Raw genomic sequence first — 16,827 nt, forward strand, 5'->3', positions numbered from 1 at the left:
GTCTGCAGCGGCAGCCCCTGCTCCTGGGTCCTCCAGCCCCCAGATCCCGGCTCCAGGACCCTTCCCCAGTCAGGTCCGGGCCCCCCACGCGCAGTCTCTGGGTCCGCGCGGAGCCGAGCAGCGCCCCGTGCGCCCCCAGGGGGCGCCCCAGGCCGGGCCGAGCAGCCCCCGCCCCACCAGCACAGCCGACCGTCGGGCCCACGCCGGGCGGGAGGTGGCGCCCGCAGGGGCCGAGAGCCCGCACCCGCGCCCACCGGAGCGCGTCGTCCCGGAAACGCGACCCAGCCCGCGCCCCGGCTGCCACCCGCGGCTCGGTCACGTCCTCCGGATTCGGTGTCTCTTGGCCTCCTGCCCCACTGACCCGGGACTGCCAGGGAGCACGCTTCCCCAGCTAGATCCCGGTTGTCGCAGGAAACGAGCGCTAGCGGGCGTGGTTCGCATCCGGCCACCACCCATCCTTCACCTCCAGGGTGCCCGCAAGGACGACACCGCCACTCTGCCAGAGGCGTGGACCTCACGCCCGGGCCTGCCGGCGCACGTCCGCCCCGCGTTCTCTCTGCCCTCGGCCCCTGCTTGTCGTAGGCTCTGGGCGTTCGGGAAAGGCTGAATGGAGCCGTCTGCAGGAGCCCTGACCCCCGCGGGGGCCTTGCTAGCACCCCTGTCTCCTCTCTGGCCTCCGGGCTCCCGCCCAGCCGGGAAGATAACTGGGTCGGAGGCGGGAGGGGGCTCCCAGTCAGGAACTGAGGGGAGCCAGGACTCCGGGTGGGGGAGTCGGCGAAAGGCCCGAGGTGGGAGAAGAGAGAAGAGGGCGGTGGGAGTCCAGGGCCGCAGCCCTGCTGCGGGCAGGATCGTCCGTGTGGAGGCTCCTGCAAGGTCTGGGTCACGCTGGGGCCAGCCCGCTTGACCTGGGTGAGCGTTGCGCGACACTCTACACTCCTTTTCGACCCTGTGGGCTTAAACCTCCTCTGACCCCGCTTAGTCCTTCTTCCTGCTGTGTGTGAACCTCGCCAAAGGGAGGAAGGCTCACTCACGCCCCTCCCATCACTCTGGGGTGCCTGATCCACCCTCTGCGCTCATGGGGAGGGAAGGGGACAGGAAGGTCACGCTCCAACCAAGCCACAGTGCCAAATCCTACTTGTTCGTTTGTTTCCCCCGGTCAGGTTACATTTTCAAACCATCAACAGATTCTTAGTTTCCAGTGGATGACAAATTTGAAAACTGGGTAGAGTCCCAATGTGGCAACTTACAGATTGGGTAGCCATAGGCAAGTCACTTACTTACCTTCTCTGAACCCCAGTATCCTTGTCTGAATGAGAGGGCAGCTGTGAGTAGCTCTGAGCACACGTTTAGGGTGATTTTTCATCCTAAAGATCTCAGCAACAGCATCTCTTACCCACCTGCATGCCCTCCCAGTAGGAGGCACGTCCCGCCCTGTCCAGGGTGCTTCTGGTCAGGACACAGAGAAGATCCAGTTTCATCTTCTTTCTTTTTGATCAATTCCAGACACCTGTAACAAACAGCCAGATTAACAACAGCCCTTAAGACTGGCCCCTGCGGGGTTTATGCGCACGCATAGCTGTAGGACCTCATTACGGGGAGAGGGGGAAGGATTCATCTTCCCTCACGTCCTTGAATTCCATAATGAAACCTACTCCAGCTGTCTCTACTGATTCCATTTTGTTTTCTTCTTTGGTCAAATACAGTTAGGAGAAAAGATCTCTCCTTCCCCAAGGCAGAGTTTTAAAAGCATGGCCTCAGGATGCCAAGCGTTCTGGAAAGGAAGGTGGGCAATGAAGGAGCAGGCAGAGGGAGGGCTGAGGGGCCCAGCAGCTCCTGGCTGGCTCCTCTGGCCTCTGTTTGAAATTGGCTCAAAAGACATGGAATTAGTAGGCAAAGCTGCCTCCTCCTCCTCCTCTTATCTGCGGTGGAGAGATCAGTTCCTGGCTGGCCAGGGCAGTGTCATCGATACAGCTGGTGTCATCGTTACCTTCCACTAACAGATCACTTGACACCTGCCAGCTCGGGCAGGGCTGGGCCTGGCCATTGCTCGGCTGTGCTGGAGGCTTGGGCTATTGTCCCAGAACCCCAGGAGAGGCCGAGACACAGGCGCTGCTGAGATGCGGTGCATGGTGACCCAACAGAAGGACTAGATTGCTCCTGGTGGCTGCTGCCCCTTGCAGGGTCCCGGCTGCCTCTTTGGTGCCTGCTGCGTGGCCTCTTTCACTGTCACCGGCAGGGATGAGGCTGTTGCTGGCTGGGAGCCAGGGCGGACTGACGATGCTGCACGGAGAAGGGGCACCAGGAGTGGCTCCGGAGTGAGGGGGTGAAGAGCAGCCTGGGGCACCCCGCCTGGCCCTGCTCCCCTGGCTGGCTGCCCTTCCGGTGTGTGCGTCCCCGGCGGCATCATGCTGCAGCAGATCCTGCGTGACATGTACATCGACCCCGAGCTCCTCGCCGAGCTCAGCGATGTGCAGAAGCACATCCTCTTCTACAAGATGCGGGAGGAGCAGCTGAGGCGCTGGAGGGAGCGGGAGGCTTGGGAGGCCCTGGCCCCGGAGGAGGGACTCAGGCCCCCAAAGGCCAAGCGAGGTATGTGGCTGGGAGTCCCTGAGGGCTTGGCCGCCAGTCCGCCAGGAGGTAGAAACTTAGCGAGGCCAGGCAGAGCTCTTCTTCAAGACAGGCACTGGTGTGCCGAGGGCTCGGGGCTCGAAACCCTTGTTTCGACTAGATGTCCTGTGGGCATCTAGGCCCACGAGCCTGGCTTCTGTCTCTTGACCAGGACTTTGGCACTTCAAGGATGCTGCAGGGATTGTCCGGGGGCCCTGCTGGGGAGAGGGAATGAGGGCTTGCTTTGTCTTATTGTGGAAGGCGCCAAATCTGGGAAGATGCCAGTGGGACCTCAGATTGTGTGCAGATGTGGTCGGCAATGGCACGGTGAGCGAGGGCGTATTTGTGACCCTCACTGGTGGCTCTGGGCCAGGGTGCAGTGAAGACACGCAGCTCCCCTCTCCCTTGCATGGGTGGCACAGCAGTGCTCCGCTGGGCCTGCATTATGCACGGTGCCTCTCCCTCCAGATCCTCGTGTGAGAGGATACTTTGGGTTGTGCCTGGAGCCCCACTGGGCATCTGGAGAGCGTGGCAGGGAATGTCTTGCACAATGAGTGACCAGCCCCGAATGGTAGTAGCAACTGCAGACAAAGCAAGGGCCCAACCTACATTTAGGGTGGTTTATGTGCAAAGTATATGCCAGTCAAGCCTGTGGATGGGTACACCTGTGGGTGAAGGAGCGTGTTCAGAAACTCTGGGCTGGAAGCAGGTAGGCTGCTGCGGCTTGGCTTGGTGCAGTCCCGCTGGGCTGGTAGTTTCTGTGGATGCTGCACGTGCTGTGCACTTTGCAAAGCTCACCTGCCTTCTCTCTCGTTTGCTTCCCACGCAACCCTCCTCTTGGGCTCCACACTGTTCCCAGAGCGCAGCTTTGATCTGTTTGAAGTTTTCAGTCCAGGACAAAGTCTTGTTTCAGGGCTGAGCATCCAGGCCCACTGGTGATTCCATGCAAGGCTCAGTGCTGGCTGGTCCCCACCGTGTGCCACAGGCCACGCTCACGCCAATCTGGACATGCTTGTTCTTATCTCTGGTCTTTGTGAGTGTAGTTCTACTATGTCCTCCTGCCTTCATCCACCTGAAAAACTCCGTCAGGTAGCCCTGTGCCCTGGAGTCTTTCCGGGATGCTCCTGGCATAGTGGAGTCCTTGTTCTTTTGCAGCTGCCTGGCATGTAAGGCCTCACCTGCTGTTGTACTTGCCATCCTGTCATTGTCATTCCTCGTCTGCTCCCCTGGTTCTCCCAGTGGACTCAAAGCCTCTGGAGCATCAGACCGTGTCCATTCTGCCTTCCTCCCCGGGCCTCGCACAGAGCTGACACGGGACACTAAATCCTCATTTCCAACAAGACACAACAGGACCCCGAGGGGGGCAGTGTGGCACAGCTGAGACTTGGCTGCAGGTGGCTGGTGCCTTCCTGGCTGTGCTGTGCTGGCAGCTGCACAGCTATCTGGTAAAGTGACAAGCTGCCTTGCCAGCCCCACCTGGCCTGTGCCCTGGGGCTTCTTTTTGTCTGTATGGTGACTCTTCTGGGAGGAAGACAGGTGCCTAAAAATTTAACTGCAAAAACACTTGTATGCAGATTTGTCACGCATTGACATCTATATTTTTGTGTATAAACGATACATTAAACTCATTGGGTTTCTGGTGCAGAAGAATCTTTCCTGGGTAATTAATTTTCTGATTTATATAGAATGGAAAGGAGGGGGAAACACGCTGGGAGTGTGCGTGTCCCAGGTCAGAGTCACTGGGATCCCGGCCCTTGGCTTCAGATCTGCCTTTTGGAACTGTCTGGGTACCCGGCTGGGAGCCCTGGAGGACTGGCCCTGCCCGGGAGCCCAAAGAACTTATTGCTGGAGGCTCCGGGATAGCAGTGCCTGCTCATGTCCTGGGGTCGTGATGAGATGTCGCAACAGCCCTGCACTTTGTCTGTGACCTTTACGTTTGCCAGGGGCCTGCCCTGCCCCTTCTGCTCCTGTATCTCTGTGGAGCGGCAGAACAAGCCCCTGTGACTCCATATCAGGTGAGGCAGGTGAGGCTCCTTCACCTTCACAAAGTGATGCCATACATCCAGGGTCACCCAGCTGCTGCATCCTGTGACTTTGACTGATTTTTTCCATTTCATTCACTGCCAAACTTGGGACTCCAATGAAACGAACGATCTGTGCACATGTTCATCAGTTTGCCCATTCACTCACTCATGCGCTTACCCATTACTAAGTGCTAACGTGGTGGACTGGGTTGTGTTCGGGTGCTTGAGTCCGGGGGTCGGTGGAACTCAGGGACACAGCCAGCTGGAGTGCTGGGGAGAGGCTCAGTGCAGAGCTGCTGTGGTGTGCTGGCTCAGGGTAGGAGTGCGCGGGGACAGGCTCCGTAGCCTGGATCTTTTTTCTTCCTTTCCTGCACAGGCATCCCCCTTCCTGGTCCCTCCCTGCTATTTGTCCTGGAGGAAGCGTCTGCTGTACCCTGGTTGAGCTGTGTGCCAGCCCCTCGGGCTCCCTGAGCTCGACTTGGCTCAGTCCTGGTCAGCCTGAAATGACAGTGTGTCCTCCTGTCCTGTGTCCCTAGTTCTGCTTGTCCTCTTTGTCCCCTTCCTGCCTTTTCTGGGAACATTTCCCAGCTCCCAGCAGTCCTGACCTCGCCGTCCCTAGGGCTCAGGTGACACTCGCCATGGCACTATGGGCAGGCAGGACAAAGTCTGCAGCCTTCGAGCTGTGCCTGGTGACGGTGGGAGTAAACACTGGTGACATGGGGCTTTGTAGTTTACGGAGCCCCGGGGGTTTACTGATTCTGGAACTCATAGAAATAAGCCCAGGTGAAAACTCAGAGGCACACTGTGAAACAGCAGAAGGGGAGAAGGTGGGGTCACCGCTGGGGACGCATCGCTCCCCTCAGCATGTAGCATTTCTCTTTCGCTCTCACCTTACACTTCGGTGAGAACCTTCTGATGTTCTACCCCATTGCGGAGGATGGAGACCGTTAGCTGGGTAGTTTTCTCATCTACCATCAAGTTTGCTGTCTTATCGCATTTCTGACAAAGTGTGCTGTCCAGTGGGAATTTGGGTTATTATGTTGAGACTCTGGGAAGGCATGTTATAATATTGTGTTCCTGCAAGATTTAAGCCAAGCCCCTCCAGCATCACTGTGACCTGTGCAGTCCCCCCACTGTACTCCCCTGGGCCACCACAAGAACTCACAGACTGGCAGGCCCCTCCTGGACTCGGTTAGCCTGGTTTCTGGGGCTGGAGCTGGGTGTGGCCGTGTTCACACTGTTGTCGTGGCCCAGGAGCCTTCCCCGTTTGGATCTGTCGGTTCTGCCCTGATTGACGGTTTCTGCCAGTGTTAACTTGGTTTTTCTGTGGAGCCAGGCATTGTGCCGCACCTCTGTCCTGCTCTCCTGTCCACGATCCGAGCCTGAACACCCGGGGAGTTGCTTATTCTCCCTGGGGTTTCTCGCCACCCAGCCAGCCCAGTGTCAGCACCGCTGTGTCCCCCGTGCTGGCTCACTGGCCTGCCTTCATTCTGGCCTGTGGAGGGCACGAAGTCCAGTGGGGCCCCAGCCTCCACTGCCTCCGCTCTCCACAGCTGGGCTCAAGAGGGCCACCCACCTCCCAGGCCACCTCTGTCACGGCTCTGCCTGGGCTCCCAGACCCAGCCCCGACCTGGGGCCCGAGGGAGTCACCATGCTCTCTGTGTCTCAGCATTATGTCTCTCCTGCTGCCCTAGTGGAAGCTGCATGATGCAGTCCTCACTGGGCATCTGCCTTCTCTCTGTTTCCTGGGAACCATCCAGTAACCATGGCAACCTTGCCTGCTGGGCCTGGGCTCTTCTAGCCTCAGTGTGTTCCCTTTCCGGGCATGGCAGTCCCGACCTAGAATGCCAGTCCTGCCTGGAACCCTGCCTGGGCCCTGCACCCACCTGCAGACATTCCCAGTGTGGCCCTGTTCTGAGTGGCCCCCGCCTCGCGCTCACCCCCTGCAACCCCTTCTCCCCACAGCAGCCAAAGACCTCTCAACACAGTGATTAGCTCAGGCATCCGCCTGCCTCGGTGGCTTCTGTTGCGCTCACGGTGAAATACGCATGGCTTTTGCTGGTATTGGCCATCTGTCCACTTCTCCAACCTAATTTCTGCCCCTTTGTGTCCCTCTGCGTGGAATACTTTCCCCAGATCCTTAGAGCCTGCTCCCTCCTCATCATTCATTTCTCATTTAAATGTGGGTTCTTCATTGACCTGCCTCTTGCATCCCAAGCTCCATCCCAGACTCTCTCACAACACCCTGCAGGTCGGCCCACCCCGAAGCTTTGGGGGGTTTCTAGTGGGAAAGCAAACCCTGCCCACTCTCCCCAGACTTTCCACCCAGGAACGCTCCGTTAGGTTATTTCCCGAGGGGTTCCAGGGCAGGAAATAGTGTCACAGATCATTTTTCTACCCTTGCGCTGGGTTGACGCTATTTTCAAATTGCCTATAGCGTGGTGGGTGGAACCAGCTGGATTTCCATCCTGGTTCCACAGTCACCCATGCAATGGGAATAACAATGCTTTCCCAGCAGTCATTGGGAGAATTTAGCAAGATTCTTCAAGTGGGAAAGCTTCTGGCGCCATGCAGGCACGTGACAGCCAAGTCACACTCCTCACCTTCCTTTCCTGGTTCCGGTGGCAGATCCCCTGGGTGGGTTCGGGTTTCTCCCTCAGTGCCCCCCCACCAGCCCTGCGCCTGGGGACCAGCCACACCACTGCCTGGCTGACCTCAGTTTCTCTGCAGTCTCAGCAACAGGGGATGACTTCGTGGCTGGGGCCTTTCTTGTGTGTGTCCAACCGTCGCCTCTCGTGTGGTTTGTAAATTTACTTTTACTTCTTATTAATAGGATAAATTGGAGGAAATTCAGCCTTCTGAATAAAAGACCACTCTTGGCCCTGGGATGCCTTCCTGCGGATGAAGTAAAGAGGTGGCATTGGGGTGGGTGTGGGAAGAGCCTGCGGGGAGTTGCTGTGAGCTGCTGACAATCTGTGGCACGGCCTATGGCCTGGGACACCCTGGTTGCGACTGTGTGGCTGGGCATGGGGCCCTCCTGGGCAAAGCAGTGGAACAAAGGCTGGGACCTTTGAGAGCCATGGTGGGACTCCGTGTGTGTGTGTGTGTGTGTGTGTGTGTGTGTGTGTGTGTGTGATTGGGATGCGTTCTGCTGGTAGTTTGAGGTGCGGACAGGGAGCTGGGGCCACGCCTTTCTGCTCCACTCACCCGCACTGTGAGACCCGATATGGGCCACCATGCAGTAGGTGCTCCATCCAGGCCTGTGGCCTTGACATCGATGGGGCTTCACTCTCTGGCTCCCCAGCCTCTGTTCCACCTCGAAACAGCAGCCAGAAAGGTGGGACAGCTGTGTGTGTGGGGGGTGAGCTCCTCAGTGGTGCAGTCTCACATCACCGAGATGTGTCGCTCTCCCCTGCAGCTCAGACCCTTCACCTGTCACGGGCAGGGGTCACTGAACCGCACCCGTCTGTGGGCGTTGTGAAGATTGAATGAGCCGCTGTGCAAAGTGCCTGAGGTCTGCCCTGCGTGCCTGACACCAGCTGCAGGCTTCCGGTTCCTTCACACCCTGCTGCCTTCTTCCTGTTTCCTTCCTGCCCTCCCCGAGCCCCGCGCTGTGGTTCTTGGTGAGGCAGCTCTGTCTACAGGGGGCACCAGGGCCCTCCGCTCCCCATCTCCAGCGCCAGCTCTTTCAGAAGCTGCAAAGCCTCGACTCACTAGGCGGCAGGGAGAAAAGTCAGGGCAGAGGCCACTGGGAGAGGGTGCGGGGTCACCCACAGTGACCGATGGTGGTGGCACATGGTGCCTGGCAAGCATGGGGTCCCCAGGGTTGAGGGTGCAGTTTTTGTGGCTGTGGAGAAAGATTAACCTCACGTGGGGCCCTTAGTTATCAGCTCTGAGCATTCTATATCCACAAGGAAAGAACCAGTGGCCTTAGTCAGCTGAAGGCATTTGGAAGGGGCAGCCCAGTGGGGTCCCCAGAGAGGTGGCTCAGTTTCTGGAAACTAAAGAGGAAGGGTCAGGGTGGCAGGCAGAGCAAGGCCTAATTAGGGATGCTGCATTCTCCAGAAGGAAGAACTCACCCAGGTAGAGTGCCTGTCTGGCCTGTGCTAGCTCTTTAAGGGCATCGGCTTATCTGACCCCCTTAGTGACCTGGAAAATGCACCCTTATGTATTTCATAAAATCTAAGAGTGCTTGGTTGAAAGACACACTATTGTTTCATGTCTCCTAAGGAAGCTGTAAATTAAACTATGATCGTGAGCTGCCCAGGCTTAATTTCTGTCCCCTTATCTCAGAATGCTCCTATCTGCCACCCCCCTGCTTCCCCGTCCATCCTGAGGGCATGCAAGGCAGGTGCTGAGACAGGCCTCCAGCTGGCTGTCTCCTGGCTCCCTGTAACCCAACCCCAGGTCTCACTCTGGCTCAGAGCAGCTGGGCTGCAGTAACAGGTTGCAGGGCTGCCTGTCCCTCTGCTATCTCTCCGAGTGGCTAGCATTACTGCTTTCCAGGTTTTTCTCACCTAAGAACTAGCAATGCTGCTTCCAGTTTTCCCATTTGGAAATAGATTTTGCATTAGACCTGGGGTCTAAATGCTGTGAGTTCTTTTTCACACCTATTGACCCCATGTCCTGTTAGAATTACATAACTCTAGGCTCAGGGGTCATTATTTCTATCCTATCATTTCACTGATGTGCTTATTTTCTGGCCACCATGGTTGGGATCTCACACTCAAACTCTGTGAGATGCTAAAGATTTAGGACATCTTGTCCCTGCCCCCAGGGCATGTGCAGCCGGCTCGTATTATAGAAGCCACTGTTTGTGTCCCTGAGCTGGTAAGGAACAGAAGTAATACTCGGCTCCAGAGCTCCTCGCTGGCTTGTTGATTCTCCTGTGCTGTCTCTGAACGGAAGGAATTACAGACAGGGAGCTGGGGCTGGAGGTAGGGTGTTGAGCATTTCCCAGTTACAATCACACCAAGTTCCAACACACATGGATACCACGGCCCTGGTGGAAGATTTTCTTGGTCTTCTTCGGTTTGTCCTTGTTCTTGCAAGAGAGGGCCCAGGCTTCACGGGTGATGTGACCTTGAGCTGGGGAAGACATTTCACAATTGCAGGGTTGGAGGGAGTGATGGGAAGGTGGCTCAGTGTGACCAGCCCCACGTCTGCGTTGCTCATATGCAGCAAAGGCAGTACGGAGTACAGCGTAGAGCAGCCTGGTGCGGTTGACAAGGACCTTATGCCTACATTGTGCTGGGCCTTTGCCATCTTTATGCCAAAGGCAGTTTGTATGATGGTCAAGGTGCCTTGGTTCAGCGTTTGGCTGCCCACTTCCTAACTGTGGCTATTTTCCACGTAGCAATTTGACTTTGGCAAGATACTCCTGCCTCCTTGAACCTCAGTTTCCTCTTCCATAAACTGGAGATGATGATAATAGGACCTATATCCTGGATTTGTGGGAAGATGAAATGAGATGGTCCCAGTGAAGCCTGGTATATTGTAGGTACTTGATAAACTTTAGCATAGCACATTCCTCAAGTGCCTAGTGGAGTTCTCTTCTGTTTTCCAGAAGACTAAAGTGCACAGCTTAGAACACAAGGTACCTGTGTTAAAAGGACACACCAGCTGTCGGGGCAGCCACCTCCTAGCAGGATTCTCTGAGGGGTGCCATGTCATCAGAACTGGTCCTGCCCTTAGGAGCAGTGCTGTGGGTGTGGAGGGGCAGGTGAGCACTTTATCATGTGGAACATGCTGTCTCCTGGTTCCTTACTGCTCTGAAGTTCTGATCCATGATTCAATCTCTTTATGATTAGCTAGCATTAGCAAATCGATCAGTCCTGGTTCTCCAGGGAAACAAAGCCAACAGGATGTGTGTGTGTTTATATGACTTCATTTATTTTAAGGAATTGGCTCATGGGATCCTGGGGGCTGGCAAGTCCAAAATCTGTGGGGCAGTCAAGCAGGCTGGAAACTCAAGTCAGATTTCTGTGTTACAGTCTTGAGGCAGAATTTCTTCTTGGGGAAACCTGTTTTTTGTTCTTAACGCTTTTAACTGATTGCATGAGATCCTTCCACATTATGAAGGTAATCTGCTTTACTTAAAGTCAACTGATTGTAAAAGTTGATCACATCGACACCATACCTTCTTGGTGAAACCTAGACTAGAGTTTGATCAAACAATTGGGCACCATAGCCTAGCCACATCAACACATAAAATTCATCATTACAGCATGCAATTAATTCCACCTACATGTGGTAAGCACCTACTGTGTGCAGTGTGCATCTACTGTGAGAGATGCCAGAATCTGCTCAGCAGACTCCTACAACCTGGCTAGGTGGCTAGGCTTTCAGTAAGGATGTCTTTTTGTAGGATCCAAGAACGCCAAGTCTTGTCTGGAACCAGAAAGCTTCTGGAGTTGTTTCTGTCCTCTTCTGTTCATACTTCTCTCTGTACACTTTCTCCTGCAAACACAGCCCATCTAATCCACCCCATGTGGCTTTCCTTCTCCAAGACCTGTTATCGTCAAATGACCCCCACCCCTTTTTGCCTCTCAGTTTAGATTCAGTGGAGGTCTGACTGGTCCAGCTCCAGTCCACATCTGTGAGCAAAGAGGCTGGGGTTATGGGGAAGGTGGGATTCCTGCCTTTCAGAGTTAAGAGCCGTGGAAGGCACAGCTAGGAGGGAAGTTGGATATAGTGGGGAAATTGATAATATTTCTGCTGAAGATGAACCAGCTTGTTCTGGTTGGCCTGGAACTTTCCCAGTTTGAAAACTGAAAGTCCTGCATCTCAGGAACTCCCTCAGTTCCAGACAAACTGGGACTGTTGGTCACTCTACCTCTGCTAGATTAAACACACGCATGTGAAAACTTCAGAAGAAAAAGCAGGTTTAAAGAACAGGAAAGTTGGTGCCAGGTAAGTGCAGAGGAGGAATCAAAGAGAAAGAAAATCTTCCTGGGCCATTTCTGGAGGCAGTGACCCCGCAGCTGAGTTTTGAAGGAAGACCAGGGCCAGCACAGAGGCTCACGCCTGTAATCCTTGTACTCTGGGAGGCCAAGGTGGGAGGATTGCTTGAGGCCAGGCGTTCGAGACCACCCTGAGCAAGGACAAAACCCCGTCTCTACCAAAATTAGGAAAATTAGCTGGGCGTGGTGGTGCACACCTGTAGTCCCAGCTACTCAGGAGGTTGAGGGAGGAGGAACACTTGAGCCCAGGAGTTTGAGATTGCAGTGAGCTATGATCACACCATTGCACTCTAGCCAGGCCAGGGTGACAGAGCAAGTGTTTGCCAAAAAAAAAAAAAAGAAGGAAAGAAAGAAAGAAAGAAGACCAGATAAGACAATGTGAAGACAATGTGGTTGACATTTATGGTTTGGGGTTCCCAGCATTTTCAAGTGGAAGGTGCCTTTCTATTTGGAGAGAAATCTGAATCTATATACATCTATTACCTTTCTCACTCTTTAACAGCTAGAATGTGGGCAAAGTAAGAGTCAAGTTTTTTGGTTTTTTTTTTGCATATGAATGTCTAATTTTTTTCAGTAGTATTTGTTAAAAAAATCCTTTGTTCATTGTATTACCTTGGTGCTGTTGTTGAAAAGCTTCTGGACTCTCTATACTGTTTCATTGAGGTATATGTCTACTCTTACACGAATAATGCATTGACTGTAGCTTTATAGTAAATCTTGAAACTGTATCTTTGTAGTAAATCTTAAAACGAAATTGTGTGAGTCATTCAACTTTGCTGTTTTTCAGCATTGTTTTGACTAGTCTAGATCCTTCCCTTTTCCACATAAGCTTTAGAATCAGCTCATCAATTTCTATAATGTGCTTGCTGGGAATTTAAGGTTATATTGAATCTATAGATCAATTTGGCGTGAGTTGACACATTAACACTTTGGAGTTTTCCAATCTGTGAAAAAAGTATATTGCTCCATTTATTTAGGTCTTCAGTTTCTTTTTGCAGATTAAAGCAACACATTTTGCTCTAATCTTTGGTGGATTGGAGAACAATCTTATGTAGATTAGAGAATACATTTTGTTAATATCTCTTAGTATTTTATGTTTTTTAATGCTACTGTAAATGGCATTTTAAAATTTAACTTTTAACTGTTTGTTGCTAAAATTTAGAAATACAATGGATTTTTGTGTATTGACCTTATATCTTGTGACCTTGTGGAAATTGGTTATTAGTTTGAATAGCTATTTTTGTAGATTTTATGAAATCTTTGAGATATTATATATAAATGATCATGTCATGCAAATATAGACAAATTAATTCTTTTCTTTTCAATGTGTATAACTTTCATTTCTTTTTCTTGCCTTATTGTACTGGGTACGATCTTCAGTCCAGTGTTAACTAGATGTGGAAAGAACAGACAACCTTGCGTTGTTCCCAGTGTTAGGGGAAGTATTCAATTTTTGATCATCAAGTATGATGTTAACTGTAGGTTTTTCATAGACATATTTTATCAGAGTGAGGAAATTCTCACTTTAGTATTTCTAGTTTGCTGAGAATTTTTACTAGGAATCGATTTGGATTTGTCAAATGTTTTTATGTAACTATTGAGATGATCGTAATTTTTTTTTAGTGTGCTGATATGATGAATTACTTTGATTAATTTTCAAATGTTGAACCAACTCTGAATTCCTGTGATAAACCACATATGGTCATGATACATTATTTTTTTTATATATTTCTGAATTCAATTTGCTAACAGTTTAAGATTTTTAAAAATTCTGTATTTGTTAGAGATATTGGTCTGTAGTTTTCTTGAAATGTCTTTAGTTTAATATCAGGGTAATGTTGACCTCAAAAAAATGAGTTGGAATATATTCTTTCCTCTTCCATTTTATGGAAGAGTTTGTGTAGAATTGGTATTATTTCTTCATTAAATGTTTGATAGAATGTCTTCTAGGCCCAGGCTTTCATTGTGGGCAGATTTTAAACTACAAATTCAAATTCTTTAGCAGACATAGAGCTATTCTTGGGGTATATTTCTTCTGTAGTGAGCTTTGCTTTATTTTGTATCTTTCAAATAATTTGTTTATTTTATCTAAGTTATGAAATTATTGGCATAAAGTTGTTCATAAAATTTCCTTATCTGTAGGATTTTTCATGCTTGATATTGTTAAGTTGTGTCTTCTCTCTTGTTATCTTGATCATCAATCTGGTGAGGAAATTTATCAATTTTACTAATGGTTTCAAAAAACTAATTTTTTGTTTCTTCTTTTCTGTTTTCTATTTTATCAATTTCTGCCACTATCTTTATTATTTCTTTCTTTGATTTTTGCATTTAATTTGTTCTTATTTTCTAGTTTCTTACTGTGGAAGCTTAGACCATTGATTTGAAATACTTTTTCTTTCTGAATACAAATATTTGATGCTATAAACTTCTCTCAATGCCCTGCTTTAACTATATCACATGGATTTTTTATGTCATATTTCCATTTTTCTTCAATTAAAATATTTTCTGATTCACCTAGTGATTTCTTCTTTTATCCATGGGCTATTAGAATTGTGTTGTTTAATTTCTGAGTATTTGAAGAGTTTTTGTTTCAGATATCTTCTTGTCATTGATTTATAGATTGATTCCATTGTGGTCAGAGAACATAACATGCATGATTTCAAATATTTTATGTTTGCTGAGGTTTTTTTTTTATAATAGCTGAGAATACTATGTATCTTGGTGAATATTTGTTCTGTATGCACTTGAAAAAGAAAGTGTTTGGCTGTCATGTGGAGTGTTCTATAAATGTTCATTAGGTTAAACTGGTTGACAGTGCTGTTTAGATCTTCTATAGCCTAACTAATTTTTTTTCCTACTCATCCTACCAATTACTAGGAGAAACTTTAAAAAAAAGTTTTTGTTAAGATATAATTAACATGCCATACAAGTCATGCATTTAAATTGTACAATTCAATGGTTTTTAGTATACTCACAGATGTGTGAAACCATCACCACAATTTTAGAATTTTTCATCACCACAAAAAAGCCCATATGCTTTTAACTATCACCCCCCAGCTCTACTTTCTCCCCACTTCCACCCCAACCCTTAGCAACCAATAATCTCCTTTCTGTCTCTATAGATTTCCTTATACTGGACTTTCATATGAATGGAACCATATAATATGTGGACTTCTGGAACTGGCTTCTTGCACTATGCATAATGTTCTCAAGGTCCATTTATGTTGTAGCATGTATCAGTACTTCATCTCTTTTTATAGCTGAGTAATATTCTATTGTGTGGCTGTACCACATTTTGTTTATTCATTCCTTTGTTAATGGACATTTGGTTGTTTCCACTTTTGGGGCTTTTATGAATAATGCTTCTATAAACATTCATGTACAAGTTTTTGTGGGGACATGTATTTCATTTCTCTTGGGTATATATGCCTAGAGGTGGAATTGTTGAGTCATTTGGTAACTCTATGTTTAATCATTTGAGGAACTGCCACACTATTTTCTAAAGCAGCTGCACTATTTTACATTCTCACCAGCAGTGTATGAGGGTTACCACTTCTTCACATCTTTGTCAACACTCATTATGATCTATCTTTTTGATTAGAGCCTTCCTAGTGTGTGCGGAGTGTTATGTAATTGCGGTTTTGATTTGCAATTTCCTGATGAGTAACAAATTCAAGATCTTTTCTTGTGCTTATTGGCCATTTTTTCATATATCTATAGGCCGTTTGTATGTCTTCTTTTGAGAAATGTCTACTCAGATAATTTGTCCATTTTTTAATCAGGTTATTTGATTTTTTCCTATTGAGTTGTTGGAGCTCCTTATATATTCTAGTTATTAATCCCTTGTCAGATGGGTAGTTTGCAAATATTTTCTCCCATTCTGTGGGTTGTCTCTTCACTTCGTCGATTGTTTCCTTTGCTGAGCAGAAGCTTGTTAGCTTGATGTGATCCTTTTTGTCCAATTTTGCTTTGGTTGCCTGTGCTTTAGGGGTATTACTCAGGAAGTCCTTGACCAGATCAATGTCCTGAAGCATTTTCCCAATGTTTTCTTTTAGTAGTTTCATAGTTTCAGGTCTTAGATTTAAGTCTTTAATCCATTTTGATTTGATTTTTGTATGTGGTGAAAAATAAACGTCTAGTTTTATTCTTCTGCATGTGGACATCCAGTTTTCACGGCACCATTTATTGAAGAGACTGTCCTTTCCCCAGTGTATGTTCTTGGCAATTTTGTCAAAGATAAGTTCACTATAGATGTGTGGATTTATTTCTGGATTCTCATTGGTCTATGTGTCTGTTTTTATGCCAGTACCATGCTGTTTTGTTTAGTTGTATAATTTGAAGTCAAGAAATGGATTCCTCCAGGTTTGTTCTTTTTGCTCAGGATGGCTTTGGCTATTCTGGGTCTTTTGTGGTTTATATAAATTTTAGCTTTATTGTTCTACTTCTGTGAAGAATGTCAGTGGTATTTTTGATGAGATTGCATTGAATTTGTGGACTGCTTTGGGTAGTATGGACATTTTAACAATATTGATTCTTCCAATCTATGTGAATGGAATATCTTTCCAATTTTGTGTCCCCTTTCTTTCATCAATGTTTTATAGTTTTCATTATTGAGGTCTTTCACTTCTTTGGTTAAGTTTATTCCTAGGTATTTTGTTTTATTCGTAGCTGTTATAAATGGGATGACTTTCGTGGTTTCTTTTTCAGATTGTTTACTGTTGGCACATAGAAATGCTACTGATTTTTGTATGTTGATTTTGTATCCTACAACTTTACTGAATTTGTTTATCAGTTCTAATAGTTTTTTTTGTGGAGTCTTTAGGTTTCTCTACACATAAGATCATATCATCTGCAAACAAGGACAATTTGACTTCTTTCTTTCCAATTTGGATGCCCTTTATTTCTTTCTCTTGTCTGATTGCTCTAGCTAGAACTTCCAGTACTACGTTGAATAACAGTGGTGAAAGTGGGTATCTTTGTCTTGTTCCAGATCTTAGAGGATAAGCTTTCAGTTTTTCCCCATTCAATATGATACTAGCTGTACGTCTGTCACATACAGCTTTTTGCATGTTGAGGTCAGTTCCTTCTATACCCAGTTTTTAAAGAGTTTTTATCATGAAGGGATGTTGAATTTTATCAAATGATTTTTCAGCATCAAGTGAAATGATCATACAGTTTTTGTCCTTTGTCTGTTGATATGATGTATCACATTAATTGATTTGTGTATGTTGAAC

General features: G+C 48.7%; 1 protein-coding gene across 1 annotated transcript in view; it reads left to right on the forward strand.

Annotated features, from left to right (window-relative positions):
• The first annotated feature begins 2,405 nt into the window (after positions 1-2,405).
• The window catches only part of SH2D4B (SH2 domain containing 4B), a 72,312-nt gene continuing 57,890 nt past the window's right edge, over positions 2,406-16,827 (forward strand). The window contains exon 1 of the mRNA XM_012663248.1: positions 2,406-2,603. Coding sequence (XP_012518702.1) covers positions 2,406-2,603 — 198 coding nt within the window. The remainder of the gene's footprint in view (positions 2,604-16,827) is intronic.

The sequence above is a fragment of the Propithecus coquereli genome, unplaced genomic scaffold (assembly GCF_000956105.1).
Source record: "Propithecus coquereli isolate 6110/MARCELLA unplaced genomic scaffold, Pcoq_1.0 Scaffold80, whole genome shotgun sequence".
NCBI classification, from domain to species: Eukaryota; Metazoa; Chordata; class Mammalia; order Primates; family Indriidae; genus Propithecus; species Propithecus coquereli.